Consider the following 18279-nt stretch of genomic DNA (forward strand, 5'->3'; position numbering starts at 1 on the left):
AAACTAAATTTACGAATCCCAATTATAAAATATCAAATTAACTAGTCATAAATAACTCAAACGACTAAAAAAAAAATTATCCCTATAAAATAAGTCGAAAATTTATGGTTTCAATAGATGCTATACTCACATTTATATCATAAATCAAGATTTGTATTAATTATAATCAAGATTTTATTTTAAGAACTTTGATACTCTTCAAACAAAAAATAACAATAATAAATTGAAGAAGTTTGATATGGTAATTTTAGTGTGTGTCGTTGAGTTCAAGTGTGGCCGTGCGGCTTATTTTGAGCCATTAGATTACATCAAGCCATCAAATCAACGCGCAATATACTTACTAAAATGCACCAGAGGACTGATAAAATACACCATTCTACACTATAACCAAATGCACCTATTCACTTAAAATTCATCAATATACGTAATAAAACGCATCATTTTACGTATTAAAATGCACCACAACGCGCCTCATGTTAGATTATAAACATATACTATTTACACATATTAGAAAACATGTGCTAAAATATGCACCATTCTACGTATTAAAATGCATCACAACGTGTGCTAAAATGCTTAATTCCACTTATTGAAAATCCCCATCCCAAATTATAAACATACACTATTACACTTGTTATAAAACATGTGTTAAAATACATGTTTTCTAATAGATTCTTCTAGTGACAATATTGTTGGCATCGCGGTCGAGAATAACCTTCACTTCGTCAGGCGGGAAATTTAAGATCGAAGTGCCCCACTGGCTGTCTTGGCCCATGTTAGCAAGGTAATCTGCACATTGATTGCCCTCACAAAACACACGAGTGATCTCACATTCTTGGAACTGATGCATGATGAATTTGTAGTCTTCTATCAACGTGTCAGCTTCAGGTCTGGAATCCGTGTCTTTGCTCAAATCTTGAGCCATCGCATAAGAATCTGTTTCTGCAATGATCTTACTGAAGCCCCGGCTTTTTAGCGATGAGTAGCCCTTCCCAAAGGCCCCATAGCTATAACAAATAACGTGAACATGACACCAACAATTTTACCATTTTAGGGCATCTTTATTAGGCCATCCCCATTAAGGGGATTTTGTGGAAATTTTGGAATAGTAAAATGTGGGGATGATTTTTTTTTTTTTTATTACAAATGTGAGGGGTAGTTTTTTAGAGTGTTTTTTTCCTGCAAATTTGAATTTTTTGCAGTGAGAGTGGGGCTCACTTGTGGGAAGAAACTTTCGCCTCACGTACGCGAGGCGCAGGTCTCACGCCTTGTAGGCGGGCGCGTAAATTATTATTATTATTTTAGTTTTGTAATTTTTTTTTTCTTTTTTTTTTCTTCCACTCTCATTTTATTTTTCTTACTCACACCTGCAAAATCCCCTAAAAAACCTACCACTATTGAGAAAGACCTTAGTGATTTTTGGTGTGGTTTTTGAGGAAGCATTGCTTACGTGGATCAGAGAAGAGAGGAAGAAAAGAGAGAAGAATTCAACTCTCCATGCAAGGAGCTGGTTTTTAGTCTGTGAAGTTGGCCCCACTATGTGTAAATATTGGTCGCATTTGGTCACGTGAGGCACAACCATAGCGCTTAGTCGGGTGTGTTAATATGACTTTTTTTGTTTTGTTTTGTTTTTTTTTTGTTTTTTTTTTGTTTTCCAGATTTGTTTTGTTTTTTATTTTTTCTTTTTCTTTGTCTCTTCCATCCCATCTTCTCTTTTCTAGTTACATCCGTAAAAACTTCTCAAAAACTAAAACTATTAGGGATGCTTTAACATATCGTGATTTTGTTAAAGGAAGAAAATGAAAGGAAAAAATTGTGATTCCTATCTACTGAATCAATTATGAAGTATTACATCAATTATAATAAAAAAAAAATTAAAAGTGAAATTAAATATAATATGAAATGCTATAATTACTAGTCCTAATGATGTATTGGCACTTGGGCTAATCAAAATGAGTCACACCTCTCAAGCTCATTGGTCCCCACAAATTCATCTTTAATTTTGTTTTGGAGCTTTTAACTATTTCTATTTTATCACATGAAATTATGAGGATGTAGGGTGTTTGGTTGTCAAGTTCAAACACTCCCCACATGCCTCTTCCCTCCTCCCTTCTTCCAAAACATTTCTTTTGCTATTCCTTTCGATCCTTTTTACACGCTGCCCAATTTTCTTTTAACTTAATTCTGTTTTTTAAAATCTATATTTTGACTGATGAAAAAAACTCGTTGTCAATATACGATAGTATGTATTAGGTAAACTCTGTTTTTGCATAATGACCCGTAGAGTTTATTACCGAAATGATCATTCGACTATTGCGAAATTATCAATTTGGTCATCGACAATTTTTCGTGCCCAATTAAGTCTCCCGACTTTGAAAATTTTAACCAATTTGGTCCTCCGTTTATTTTGCCGTTAAAACATCCGTTAAATCGGGACCAAATTGGTAATTTTACTATAGTCAATGGACCATTTCAGTGAAAAACTAATTACCAATTTGGTCCTGATTTAACGGATGTTTAACGGAGGACCAAATTGGTTAAATTTTTCAAAGTCGAGGGACTTAATTGGTCAGAAAAAATTGTTGAGGACCAAATTGGTAATTTCGCAATAGTCGAAGGACCATTTTGGTAATAAATTTGACCCGTAAATCAAACAGGAAAAGTAATTTGCACACTGCGTGATCGGCTTAACTGAGATGGTGCTAACAAGAATCCAAATTAAGACCTTGTAATATAAGAATCATGCTCCACTTACCGTCACTCTTTTCAGGACAAAAAATATTTTTATTCTTAACAATGCAATATCACAATTTCATAATATTTTTGTACTGTTTGCATCCAAAAAAATCATTACAGAAACACAAATGGATAAACAATTATGACAATTTTTTTGACAGATAGATATAGTAAGTTCTATTTTCATAATTAACCTTAATAATATCAAAAGGTGAAGAACAAGTGGATGGGGACAAAGGAAAGCAGCCAAGACAGCCCACAGACAGTGGTTTGTAGTATTATGTGGGCATAGCTTATGGCTCCTACGATAGCCAAATGGATCAAAATTGGATCTGCCACACTGCTTTTGTTAGGTTGTGATGATACACAAAGCCCAAAGAAATATATTTGCTACTTCAAGAGAGAAAAGAAAGAAAAAAAGCTGGCAAAATAAAACCATCCCACTTGTCATTATGTGTTTGTTTGGTCCAACTTATGTCGCAATTTGTCTATTTTCCGAGTTTTTGATGATTCTAATTAGGAAAATGCTAATTTTACTCCCAATTTTTACTCTCTCACAAAATTTTAGTTGACACACACATGATGAAGATAACTAATCATTCATTTACAAATCAGGAAATAAAAGTAAATGAGTAAAAATAGGTCGGGAGTACATATAGTAGAACTCTTATAATTATTGACTACAAACGAGGCTGAGATATAATTTAATGAGAAAATCACCATTTTGAACCCTCAATTGTTTTCTAATTGTTAATGTAGTCCATAGTTTTCAATTTCAACTAATTGATCCTTAAATTGTTTAAAATTTCATCAATTAAACCCTTTGAGGATGAGCTAATGAGCTAATCCTTTTGAGGATCAAATTGACAAAATTTTAAAAATGAGAAAATCATCATTTTGATGCTTCTGAAGGGTTTAATTGACGAAATTTTAAACAATTCGATGATCAAATTAGTTGAAATTGAAAATTAGGACTACATTGACAGTTGAGAAACAATTGAGGGACAAAAATGATAATTTTCAATAATTTAATTATAATTGAGCTTTGTATTAAGTTAGATTATATTCAAGTCTTGGTATCTTCTTTCTTATTAGGTTTAATTTAATGTGCCTTTGAAAGGGTGATAGACTGTTCCTATTGCTTTTAGAAAGTTGTTTGGATGAACTTAGGTTATTTTTTTTTTTTGAATGCTACTCACTCTATTACATTGCAGTATCTGTGCCTTAACTTATCGAAGCACAAAGAGTCAATACGTAATACGTACTGGCTTAACCTATCGAAGCATAAAGAGTCAACAACGCCTCCATTGAAACACTATCTCATGACCTCCCATAAGGGAAAGTCACTACTCATTACATGTCTTTGCACATGGCATATCAACAATAAAGTGTGGAATGGTTCGATTTATGGTTCACAGCTACTTTCTCAATCAAATGAAGCAAGAGCTAATAATATCGTCTCCACTAAGACTCGAACTCACCCCTCCCATGTGGGGGGTGCAACCGAGTGCCACTAGACCACAAGGATTATGAGGCGTCTTAAGTAGACCATAACTATAGGATACACCAAGCCCCTGTATCATATCCAGATTAATTATTGTTCGTACTGAGCTGACCAAATTAAGGACAAAATGCTAGACATATAAGTTTTTCCATACGAAAAGGGACTTTGAACTCTCGACTTCTCTTAAAGAATAAGAGTGCAATGCCTCTGACACCAACCGGGCTAGTTAGAAATTAAAGAATTGTTAATTGGCAGACAAACAAACATTGCACCAACATAATACCTAGTTTTAGGTGGAGACAGTTTGCAGCAAGAATGCAAGATAACTAACCTTGGCAAGCTAAGGCTGTGTTCACTGCATTAGCCAATAACAACATGACAATCACTATCATCTAATACACATTTCTAGTCTGAAAATAGTTATCGAAAGAAAACAATTTATCTGTATAGTACTTGATTTCTAGACATTTGAACTGACTGGTGCAATGCACAAAGCCTAACCCAATCTAATGCCCCCAACATGGTTCAAGGCATTTTTTTTTTTTTTTTGCACATTCTTAAAGCATCTAACTATACAAACTCTTACAACATTACTTGTTTGTCTTTATATCATAATGTACATGTGATTATTTATAATTAATTTGTAAAATTTAGATCTGTACTTTGAATCTTTGATCATAAATAAGTTTACACATCATATTAAGTTGAATTATGAAAATCATCAATACATAGTGTATACTTGTGATTTGTCACTTTGCACTTGCACATAATAATTAAAGTATGGTGCTAATTTGAAACTCTGGGCATATGCAATAATTTGAAACATAATTCGCATGGTAACCCTAGTCAGTAAAGGATCATAAGGAGGTAAATTAGCGTAAATTGTTTATACTTGATATGATCCACTCAAACCCAGAAAGACAATATTCCGCTTCTACTGAGAGTTGAACTTGAAACCTTGTGGTTACTAAGTCAATAATCTTTATTTCTCAAACTTTCTTCTCTAGTTTTTTATTTTTCATTATTTGTTTCTATTTTCTAAATGTATAAATAAATGCATCTTCTATTTTTATTTCTCTATTTTTTTTATTTCTCCATTTGATAAACGCACCTTAAATGATTTATTATGAATGTTAATGTTTTAAAATGATAGGTGAATGAAGCCTTAGCCATTTTTTTTTTATATATGTAGGAGGAGGTCCCATGGTTATTAATTTATGGGCTCAATTTTTATTTCTAACGAGAATTGGGTATTAGTTATTTATTATGAATGTTATGTAATATTTTAAAACGAAGGGTGGACAAGGACATAACCAATAACATATATAGGAGGTTCCATGACTATTTATTGATATAAATTCAATTTTTATTATTTCTAGTGAGAATTGAAATTTAGTTATGAGAAAATTTCACTTTTGATCTCCTGACTATTATACATGAATTAAATTTGGTTATTAACTATTAAAAATTTCTAATTAGATGTATGACTATGTAATTTGTATCATATTTGGTCTTGTCGTCCAATGTTCTGGTTAATTATTGTTGGCAGTGCTCCTTTCGAAAGGAGTACTTCCGGAAGGAGCACTGCATTTGCTTCATCTAAAAGAGCACTACATTTACTTCTTTCGGAATTAGCACTTTCGACAATGATTCGCCGAAAAATTAGACAGTACGACCAAACGCGGATACAAATTACATAGTCATGCACAAAATTAAAAAGTTTTAATAATCAATGACCGAATATGAATTATGTATAATAGTTAGGGACCAAAAGTGAAATTTAGTTGTATGTCACTTTTCTTTTTTTTTTTTTGAGAAATGTCACTTATTTTTTTGAGTAGTTGTATGTCACTTATTTATTCTGCCTTCAGTGAGGACTAAATTAGGATTAGTGTACCTGAAATTGATTCCATTTGTTAATAAACATAAACAAAACACTACTATTCAACAAGCCCGTCTAGCTCAGTTGGTAGAGCGCAAGGCTCTTAACCTTGTGGTCGTGGGTTCGAGCCCCACGGTGGGCGTTTTTAAAAATTCCCCTCTTCACTAGAAAAGTCAAAACAATTTCTCCAAATAATACTATTTAACAAGCCCGTCTAGCTCAGTTGGTAGAGCGCAAGGCTCTTAACCTTGTGGTCGTGGGTTCGAGCCCCACGGTGGGCGTTTTAATATAATCCTCTTCAACAGAAAACCCAAAATCATTTGCCCAACAGTGGTTTTCTCTAACAAAGCCCAGATAAGATCTTGTGTAGCCCGCTCATCTATAATTTGGAAATGGGTGTTCTTCAACTTTTTAATTTCTTAAAAATTAATTAATTAAATATTTTTTTTTCAGAAAACCTTTACACATGAAGATAATTTAGTTTTTGGGCTAATTTTGTGTAACTTAGATCTTGTAAAATAATAATGCTACATATAAAATTGGACATTAAATTTTTTAATTATAAATTCCTATCAAGATGATAGGATAATATTACTAAGAAACAAAGAGCATTATTAGGGATTTATTAGGAATAAATATATCTTCAGTATTTATTTTGAGTAGTATTGTATTTAGGACTCCTATTGTATTTAATATCTTTCTGTTTCCTATTATCAATATACGTGGAATTACGTCCTCATCTGTATCAGTCACTAGGTCTCTTCCTATGGTTGAGAACCGTGACAGCTCTGTCGGAGTATCCTCCGAGCGGACTGTTTCTGGTGCTGCTTTACCCATTCCCGTAACCTCTCCTCTGTCCACCATTTTATTTCTATCTAATTGACATCACGAAATGACCCTTTTTGGAGAACTCAACCGGTGCCCTTTCTGAGAGGTCAGAATCTACTTGGATTTGTCAATGACACGCTGTCTTGTCCAACGTTTGATGTGCCACCGGCGACGACGCCCTACTCTTCTCCGGGGTCGACTGTTGATTCCTCCATTGCCGCTTGGTTCCAACAGGACCAGGCTATACTCTCTATGCTGATCTCGTCGCTGTCAGACATGGTCATGCACTTGGCGGTTGAGCAGTCGCTAGGATCGGCGACGCGAGCTCGCACGCTCTGGTTACTGGGTCAACTTCAAGGTCTTTGCTAGGGTGATGAGTTCATTGCACACTATCTCGGTCGAGCCCAAATGCTTGTTGAGGATTAGGCGTTGGTTGGCCGGGCAGTGACACTCGACGACCAGAACTTGTACATCTTCCGAGGGCTTCGCTCAGAGTTTCGACTACTGGTGGCCACGTTGACGGCGAGGAAGGAGTTGGTTACGTTAGCCGAGCTTTCTGATTTCCTGGTGGCGAACGAGTTTATCTGTGGTGATGAGTACGTCACTGGTGGTGCTATAGCGGCTTCGGTTGTTATGGTGGCTTAGCGTGGGCGTAGCAAAGATGGTCATGGTGGCGGTTCTTCGCGTGGAGGCTGTCACAGACGCTGGCAGCGAGGTGGCCGTGGTTGCAGTCGCCAGTCTTCACCGCGATGTCAAATTTGTAGCAACATTGGCCACACAATAGTTGCATGTTACCAGCGCTACACTACTTCTGGACCTCAGGCACATATGGTTTATTCTAATCAGGAGGCTCTTTCTACTGTTGGATTGCACAATTGGTTCCCGGATACCAGGGCAACCATCCATGTAAAGCCTGATTCTAGGTTGCTATCCACTGCTGATGAGTAAACGGGGCCTGATGTTTTAGGTGTTGGGAATGGTACAGGTTTGCCCATTTATAGTGTTGGCCATGCACCTATTTCTACTCTGTGTTGTTCGTTTACTATCTAATGTTTTACATGTTCCTGGATTGTCTGCCTCGTTATTGTTTGTCCATCGATTTGCGACTGATAATCGTGTTTTCTCTGAATTTCATTTTACCTATTTTTTTTTGTGAAGGATCTCGTCACCAAGAAGGTTCTGTTCAAGGGGACCAGTTTTGATGGCCTCTATTCTCTTCCTGTGTCTAAGTCCGATCCTGTTGTGTTGCTGTCTACTCGGGCCACTCCCTCAGTTTGGCAGAACCGGCTAGGTCACTCTCACCGGTGTGTTCTCAGTAAGATTCTGCAGTTATGTCCGACTACATCGTCTAGTGTTAGTGAGTCTTTATGTTCTACCTGTCAATTAGGGAAGTCAGCTCATTTTTCGCTTCCTCGTGTTAGTTCATCTAGTTCAGATGTTCTTGAACTATTGTATTTGGGCATTTGGGGCCCAACGCCTATATTATCTAGTAATGGTTCTTGTTACTTCGTTGTTTTTATTGATGATTTTTCGCGTTGTTACTTCGTTGTTTTTATTGATGATTTTTTGCGGTTTAAGTGGTTTTATCCTATGCATCAAAAGTATGATATATATGTGATTTTTTAGCGTTTTCGTGAAATGGTCGAGCGTTTGTTTTCATGCAAGATAAAATCTGTTCAGTCTGACTTGGGGGGCGAATACCAAAAATTACATAATCGTTTTGTTGAGTTAGGTATTGTGCATCGCCATTCCTGTGCCTACACGCATGAACAAAATGGGTGTGTGGAGCGCAGGCATAGGCACATTGTTGAGATTGGTCTTGCCTTAATGGCTCAGGCTTCGGTTTCATCTAGGTTCTGGGAGTTTGCGTTTGAAACAATGGTATACCTGATTAATAAGATGCCTACTGCTGTTCTAGGTCGTGTTAGTCCTCACTTCAAGCTTCATCGTTCTCCTTTGTCATACACTTTTCTTTGAGTTTTCTAGATTAAACAGAAAACATGTTTACTAGCATAGTTTTCCATTTTGAAAACATGAAATGATTTTTCTAGAAAACTGAAACACTATTAAAAATTGTTTTCTAAATGGAAAACAGAATCAACTATCATCTATTAGACAATATGTCACTATAACCAAATTCTCAATATTATCTACTTACATATTTGTTCATTACTATAATTATATTCATTATCATCTTCTATCTTTTCTACTTGCATTACTTATTTAAACATAACTTATTTGCTTATGCTTAAAATTATACATCATTCACATTATCAAAATTAAAAATTGAAATATATACCAGGTTTTATATTTTGATTGAACTCAATTGATTATTCAATTCGTTCGGATATTTTTAGTTATGTTACATCGTATACAAGTTTGGTCCATATATTGAATATCGAAATTTCACATATATTACTATATTAGAATTCAAAATGAAAATTATCTAAAAACATAATAAGTGTGAATGAAGGTTATACCCTTCATTTATGTCCGTTTTTTTTTTGTTAAGTTTTTTTTGTACATTATGCTATAAAAGTTGTACTTTACAATATATTAGACAAACATACCCCTACCGTTATAACTTCCGTTATCTTTTCCACTATTGTTACCATGCACATGCATCCACTATATATTTTCTTATTTTCTTCAATAATAATTATATATACACATTATATATTAGAGCTATATACTTATATGTTAGTTATTTTCTAAAATATAAATACAACATTTATAAAAATATTTTATATTATTATTATTATTATTATTATTATTTACAATAATTTAAATATCTAAAATCTAAATAAATCTAAAATAATAAATTTACAATTTTAATATAAAATATTAATATTGGGCACATACTTTTTGCGCATCGCGCATAAGAAAAACTAGTATATTATATACATGTCATTCAAATGAATATATCTAAACATATTTTAAATATTAGGTCAAAAATATTAATATTATCTAAACTAAATTTTATGTGAACTTAATAGGTTATTGATTCGGATATATTTTTATTTATGTTATATACAAATATAAATTTGGTTCATATATCAAATGTAAAAATTTTATATATATTGAACTTAAAAGTAAAATTTATATTTATTCTATTTAAATATAAGGTCTAAAAATCACTTGAAATTAAACTTATTGTTAATTTTATAACGTTAATCTAAAAAAAAAATTTGAAAAAATAAGTGTTAGTAAACACGTTTTCTAAACAGAAAACAAATAATGAAAACTGAAAAATAGAAAATAGAAAACAGAAAACAGTTTTCTGTTAGTAAACATGCCCTAGGTGTTGGGTTTTTGGAAACTATTGAGTATAGACAAAACATATGAATGCTTCCTTGTGATACTTAGGCCCTGTTTGGTAAATGACTGTTGACTGATTGGGTTGGCTGTTTGAGTTAAAATGTATGATTTGTTAATAATATTAGCTAATTGTAAAAAGTTGTTTGATAGATTGGTTGTTAGTTGATAGCTGTTTGGTATAATTTTTTTTTCTCAAAAAAGCTAATTGAAAAGGCTGCTTTGAGTAGCTTTTGAATTTTAGTATTTTAAAGTTACAAAAAGCTTATTAATCAAACAACTAATAGTGATCAAATAAGCCAAAATTGGCTGATAGACTGATTATTTACCAAACAGGACCTTAATCAATCCTTCTGATTACGTTCTTTTTTGCGAGTAGTACTTCTGTTGTGACATCCTTCTAATCGACATTTCTTCCCATTTAGCTTTCTTCCGGCTCAACTTCCTTCTGAGTGTAGTTTCATTCGATTAATGGTCACTAGTTGGGATCAAAAGTTGTAGCACTTAAAGGAATTTCTAAGTCTACATGAATAAATTACAAGTATTGAATTGGGAGTCCTAATAATTTCCTAACATTCACTAGAGTTAGCATCATCAAAATCTATAAATTAAACACTTAATCATAACAGCATCCACTTGCGCTATGTTTCTATGAATCAATCACAGAGTCTAACTGAATTTTTGACAAATTCAAAAATAGAAAAGTATAAAAACAAATTATGAACTTTAGCCAATAAAAAAGTGATGATATATTTACCTATGAACTTTAGCCAATAAAAAAGTGATGATATATTTACCTAAATCGAGCAATATCATGCTTAATTAAAATCTTTTATCGTTCAAATAGAGTCCTTTGCACATCCAATCTTGAGTACATAAAAGAGCTACTAATTACAAACTCACCACCCATGTTAAAAACACAAAGGTTTGATTTTTTGTTCACAACTTTTAATAGTTTAGATATAATTTGTCACAAAGTATAGATGTTTGAATTTTTAATTTTTAATTTTAAGTGGGAGTTAAAAGGAAATTTGGTACTCAAAAACACTTTGAATCCATATAAAAATCTCCCAAATCTCATAAACCAAAGCCTTCCCCGCGAGAAGAGAACATATCAAGGCGCGATACAGTATCTTCTGAAAACCCTAATTACTGTATAGACTAAGCAAGCAAAGCGGACGCCATTTTCTTGCGAATCAAGTAACTAAAGGGAGGGCGACAAAACGTGCCATTAACGAACTTATCAGCAACAGCCTTGTACATGGCCTCCGTGAGATGAACGCCGTCCCAGTTGATGTACTGAGAAGGGTCGGGGCAAGAGGAGGCGTTGGGGGACCCACAGGTGGCGAAGATGTCGAAATTCAAGTCGCCGGCGCCGGAGCCGCAGCAGACCCGGAAGGGGTGGGTGATGCCGTAGCTTTTGGCGGCGGTGAGGATTGATTTGTAGGCGTTCCAGTAGTCGGCATAGACGATGGTGGCCTGAGGGAAGTTGCGGCGGAAGGCGGCGAGGTTGGACTGGAGAATGGCGTTGTGGGTGTGGCTTTGGTTGTTCACGGTGGCGACGCAGCCCATGGCGTCTCGGTCGGCCGGCGGGGCTAGGTATAGAGCGAGTGTTAAGCAGCCTGTGGTTGGTAGGCCTTCAACCACCACGTACTTTGCTCCCTTCTTTAGCAATGCCTGCCGGTACCAAATTGTTAATTAATGTTACTTTAATTGGAATTTTAATAAAGGACTAATGGGCTGTTTGGTTCACGGAATAGGTAGGGAATGGCATAGCATTTCCAGTAATAACCTATTCCGTTGTTTGGTTCGCATTTGTATTCTCAGGAACATTGTTCCTGGGAATGAGCTATTACCCTTGCCAGGGCCAGGCCCCCTAGTATTAACATATTCCTGACCTCTCAGGAATAGGTATTTTATTATAATGTCACAATATATAGTCATTTGACTATAATTTCATATGAAAATCTGTCTTAATTAGGTGAGAATGTGAGAACGGAATACACACAATCAATCTATTATAGGGTCTTCACCATAGTTTAGCCATGTTTTGGAGTAGATAGTAGGCACTCATGCAATAGCCTTTAAGTTCTCATCACTTTTTTTTTTTTTTTGAATACTACTAACTCTATTACAATGCAGTATCTGTTCATAAGTACTTTCTCAACCTATAGAAGCACAAGAGTCAGTATTGTCTCCACTGAGACAAGTTCTCATCACTTAAAGGCATGATTCTCATATTAATATAAGCATATATATATATAAAGAGCTAATTTTATTTTTGATTGTAGATTTATAAGTAACAATATACGTTTAGTCAATTTTTGTCAGAACAGCTTTCTTTGGTCCTAGTATTATTATAGCAGAATTATTTTTGGTCATCCATCAACAAAATCGTTTAAATTCCATAAAATACAAGGGCAATTAGGTCATCAATTATGAATTTTTTTTTGGAGAAAAATTATGATTTTTTTTAAATAAATAAGAATATATATATCGGGTCAACCCACTTTGTATAAAATAAGATCGAAATGTCATTTTATTTAACGACATTTCAATGATTTTGTTGATAGAGGACCAAAAAAAATGTTCATGCTACAATAATACTATGATCAAAGGGAGTATTTTGAAAAACAAGAACTATAAATGTATTGTCACCTATAAATCTAGGACCAAAAATGGAATTAGCTCTAAACTCAACTATCAGTATTGATTACCCAATTGCTATACCATTATATTGACCAAGATCCACGTTGCAGTGTAGACCATGGTTCAAAATAACATTCATATTATGTACATCTACAATTAACTATCATGTACTATATTCAATTAATAAATTATGTACATATTACAATTGACATATTATGTACCTACAGTTAATAATTATATACCTATTTAAATTAACATATTATGTATTATCAATTAATAAATTATGTAACTATTACAATTAACATACTACGTATTATGTACATTTAGGGTGTGTTTGGTTGGTGGGTTTAGGCATAAAGTATGGGTATCAAAGTGATTGTTATTGTTTGGTTGATTGATTTTTAGAATACTACTATGGGTTTGGAAGACCTCATTAATTGAAAAACCCATACCCTAATGAAATAAGGGTTTCATTCCCCTTCCTCCTTTCTTCCTCAACTATTAATAATCATTCTCATTTCACCCTACTACCAAACATGCAAAATACTTTCACCAAAACTCATTACCCTTACCAAGTATTTGATACTCATACCGATTTCAATTCCCATGTGCGAACCAAACACACCCTAGAGTTTATTTACATGTACATTATCTGTTAACTTGATGTACATACTAGATTAATTGTATGTACATAATTTGAATAACGTTTTGAATTATAATCCGATAGATCTTGATCCATTGTATAATTTGCCTTGATTACCACGATGGATCATGAGGATTGTATTACACCTTTCACAAAAAAATTTGAAACCCCCAACCAAATAGTAGTCCTCATTAAAGTGTTAAAAGAAGGTGGCAATTAATTCACCTATCACTTTACCAGTGATAGGTGCTCTTCACCTACTCATAATGACTAAATTAATGTATTATACATCAGTGTGGGCAAACCGGAAACTGCATTATATTATACCATAAGCATACAAATTTCAAGGAACATTTATTTATGATTTGAAGCTTTATAAAGACATTATTACATGTCCATGTTCCTTAGCCCAAATGGTATAGGTGAAATACCCTTGAATAAAGATCAATGTTTGAGTTCTATTAATAGTAATCTTAATAAAAGAAATTTATTTTTGTTATTATTTAGTATAATAAATTTTACTTTTAGTCATCGACATTATCGTGATATTACGTACTACATTTAATCTCACTCTTTTAATTTTACCGTATAATATCCGACTTTCAGTTACTTACCACAATTAGTCATCCATTTAAATTTTATCATTAATAGTATGGTTACATGTAATTTCATCATTCAATTATATAAGAGTTTACCGTAAAGGGAAAGAAATTACATGTTGGGACAAGATACTTAAGTAATAAAATTACATGTTAGTCCTTTTATTAAATGGTTGAATGACAATTTTAAATGGAGAACTAATTGTTGCAAGCAACTGAAAATCAATGATGTAAGTAGACAAAGCTAAAAAAAAAAAAAAGGTAGGATTAAATGTGATAATATCACAATAGTCGAGAATTAAAGGTAAAATTTGGTTTATTTGGTGGTTGCAAATTATATTGTGGACCATGGTCCACAATGCATGGTGGACCATGGTCCACAATGCATGGTGGACCATGATCATAGCTGATACTGCAGTTGTGTTGAATGGATACTGCAGTTGTGTTGAAAAGATATTGCAGTTGTGTTGAAAGGAAACTGCAGTTGCACAGAATAGAGGCCATTCATCTGTTCAACACAACTGCAGTATCCGTTTAACACAACTGCAGTATCTTTTCAACACAACTGCAGTATCTGTTCAACACAACTACAGTTACAGATGAATGACACGGCCTTTATTCCGCGCAACTGCAGTTCCCTTTCAACACAACTGCAGTATCCTTTCAACACAACTACAGTATCAGTTCAACATAACTGCAGTATCAACCATGACCCATGGTCTACAATGCATTGTGGACCATGGTCCACAGTATAACGACTGGATAATTGAAATTGTAATTGAATTTTATTTATATTCCTATCGTTTCAAGCAAAACAATTATAGTTAGAAAATAAAAGAAAAAAAATTGTTTTCTATTTCTTTTTAGGCAGGGTAGCACCAAAAGTAGTGGCACCAAAAATCTTTCCTTATAGTTATATGTCCAATTGTCCACTAGTTTGAAAGAAAATCAAAAGTAGACAAAAAAACTTATGGATATAGTGCTTGTGATTTACTATTCCTAAATCCTAACAATACCATTGGTAAAGAGGTATTGCAATTCCTTCCTTGCAACAAGGCACCCCGTATTACTATTCCTAAATGATCTTAACATGTTTGGTAAAGAAGAATTGTAATTTCTTCTTTGCAACCAGACACCTCGTATTACTATTCCTAAATGCTAAGATGTTTAGTAAGGAAGAAATGCAATTCCTTCCTTGCAAGTTCCAATTAACTAGACGCCTCATATTACTATTCCTAAATCTTAACATGTTTGGTAAAGAAGAATTACAATTTCTTCCTTGCAAACAGATGTATCGTATTACTATTCCTAAATCCTAACATGTTTGGTAGAGAAGAATTGCAATTCCTTCCTTGCAACCAGACACCTCGTATTATTATTCCTAAATCTTAACATGTTTGGTAAAGAAGAATTGTAGTTCCTTCATTGCAATAAGACGCCTCATAGGTGAAACAATGTTCTAAAGAGTAATGAAAAAGGAATCGCAAGCCAAGCACCTGGTACTCATCAATTGGTACCTCTGTGACTCTCCTTGAGAGAAGGTCATGGTGGTGAAGTATTGACTCTTTAGACCATAACTAATAGAGAAAGTATATTGAACTGATACTACACCGTAATAGAGATGATAGTACCTGTATAAAGGAAGAAACACTAGTGACTGCAAGGTGCTGAATGGTTTTAGGTGAAATGGAAGATCCAAAGGTGTAAGCATAGTCATTGGCCCCAATTTCACCAACCCAAAACAATGCATCATCAAAAACTGCCCCACACTGCATTGGGGTGCTTTTATAGTCTCTGCACCCAACACCCTCCAAGTACCGATTGAACCAACTTAACTGCGTGTCCAGAGACTGAGGTGTAATGTCTAGACTTATATTGTTCTCCACGAAAAACCTGCAGATCCAAACACCCCTCATATCATATATAAAACACTCTACATACTCTTTCATCAACTTTATATATTTTACGAAAATAATGAAGAAGTAAAATAGGTAAGTAATAACATCAAAAGAAGGTATTGATCAGATATATGCTATGTTCATCTTCTAAGTCTATCTGTGTCTATGAAATCTTCTCTCATTTTTTAAAGTGGACCCTTATTGCCACGTCAATAAATTTGTAGTAATTAATCAATATTCACCCACCATTCATCCAATTCTCACCCAATTTAAAAAAGGATCCCACTTTTACATCACCTTAAAAAATTTTATTAATAAAAATTCTTTTTTACAATTAATCTCTTTAATCAATATATAAATTTATTTAAGATAATAAATAATAATAATAATAATTCCTCCAAATTATTTTACAGAAATTTAAATAAAATGATCCATGCAATAAAATGTAGAATTATTTAAATTAAATATAAAGATACAAAATATAAATTCGATCTTAATGATTAATCCCCTCTCTTTTATCAATAATAATAATAATAATAATAATAATAATAATAATTTCACATGGGATTGAAAGTCCCACAATTTCAGGGCCGCTAACAGCCTAACTTCACCTCCGATCCTTACATGGTAGACAATAATATTTGATGAGTTTATTTCATGTTATGATTAATAATTAAGTAGATTCTCTTTTACGATTAGGCGGAATTGACAACTATCATCTATTGTGATATTACCTCTGTTACAATAGTTATACCATGGATTTAAGTTCACCTTACGATGTGGATCCGTCACAATTTACATACTGAATGTTCACAATTTGGTAGGTAAAAAACATTCAATACATTCAATATGTAAATGGTGTATTTTAGACCCGAGTTCATCTTACAATGTGGACTCGAGTCTACAGAATGAATTGTCACCTCAGTTACTATTTCAAATGAGTGGTCATAGAACTGAACCTCGGTGTTGGAACCATTGATTTTTGGACGAAAAAATATTGAGCAAGTATATAACAAAATAAGGAGGATAATATAACATTATTCTTAAATTATTATTGAAAAATTAACAATATAATGTCAAAAATGTAATAATTTGTTTGTAGGCCGGCTTGATTCACCTACCTGTGATCTATGGCAGTGGAGCCAGCAACGGCGAAGTTAACACCGTAAGAGGTATCGGCCTTGCGGTTGAGGTACGGCGGCAAGAAGGGCAAAGAGAGAGCTTGGGCGACGAAGTCGATGACGAGGCGGCCGTCGGAGTAGCGGTTGGTGGGGCGGTGGAAGAAAGTGCGGCCGTAGGGTGGGTTTGACACGTAGGTGAAGGAGCTGGGGCCGGAGGTGGAGTGGGTGTTGCCGGTATCGGTGAATGAGTCCCCAAACGCATAAATTTTCTTGAAGATTTTGGCTGCTGAGGAGGAGGATGGAGAAAATATGATGAGTAGGAGGGTGAAGAGTGCTGTGATTTCAGAAGCCGCCATGGTTTTTTCTGTGTTGTGAATTGAAGATCGAGAATTGAGAAGATATATACCTGCACTTACACTACATAGGTGTAGTGGACTAGAATTTGAACATGGAGTTTGGGTGTAACATAACAGTACAGTACTATATATATAGTTAAAAGTAGTTATTATCCAATCTAGTCACCCGTCTATTAGAATTTCACCACTTCAGTTTTCGATTTCTAATTTTTTTTAATTTCATTCTAAACTATGCAATTGTTAATCAAAATGGTCCCAATTAAGATTGTTTTGGTTTGGAGGATGAAATCGAGCAAGTTTAAAAGTTGAGGATCACAACTATGCAAGGACTTGATTTGCAACGAAGGGGTTCCACCACAGCGCAACAACAACGTCGGTCCTTTTAATTTTGTGTTCATTATCGAATCCATCCAAACTGCCCAATATAAAGGGGTTCAAATGATAACATGATCCTTCTATTTTGTGGTCAACCAATTCTTTCTTCATTGCTTATTTTCTTTAGTAATTTTTTATTATTTTTAAATTTAATTTTTTGTGTTTAATAATAATACTTTTAATGTAGTTTCTAAATATATAAATTTTATATATTAATGCTAAGCTTAATATTATGAAAAATTCGATTAAAAATAACTCCAGTCAAGTCTCGTTAAACGAATCAGACAACCAAAATGGGACGGAGGTAGTATATGAGAACCACTCTCCAGGTGACAACTTGTGGACAAATCCAAACAATTGATCTACAATATAT

At 34.0% G+C, this 18279-nt stretch overlaps 1 protein-coding gene and 2 non-coding genes across 3 annotated transcripts; 2 read left to right on the plus strand and 1 right to left on the minus strand.

The window, feature by feature from the left end:
• Positions 1-6191: 6191 nt before the first annotated feature.
• TRNAK-CUU lies at positions 6192-6264 on the plus strand. The gene has a single exon. It is a non-coding gene; the product is annotated as a tRNA-Lys (tRNA).
• Positions 6265-6330: 66 nt separating this feature from the next.
• On the plus strand, positions 6331-6403 carry TRNAK-CUU. The gene has a single exon. It is a non-coding gene; the product is annotated as a tRNA-Lys (tRNA).
• Positions 6404-11077: 4674 nt separating this feature from the next.
• LOC115995753 (GDSL esterase/lipase At3g48460) lies at positions 11078-17626 on the minus strand. The gene is made up of 3 exons (XM_031234881.1): positions 17176-17626; positions 15788-16049; positions 11078-11942 (listed from the first exon to the last, which is right to left on the minus strand). Exons 1-3 carry the CDS (start codon positions 17529-17531, stop codon positions 11427-11429), a joined length of 1134 nt encoding a protein of 377 aa, XP_031090741.1. The 5' UTR covers positions 17532-17626; the 3' UTR covers positions 11078-11426.
• Between the last annotated feature and the right edge of the window lie 653 nt (positions 17627-18279).

This window comes from Ipomoea triloba, chromosome 11, assembly GCF_003576645.1.
Source record: "Ipomoea triloba cultivar NCNSP0323 chromosome 11, ASM357664v1".
Taxonomy (NCBI): Eukaryota; Viridiplantae; Streptophyta; class Magnoliopsida; order Solanales; family Convolvulaceae; genus Ipomoea; species Ipomoea triloba.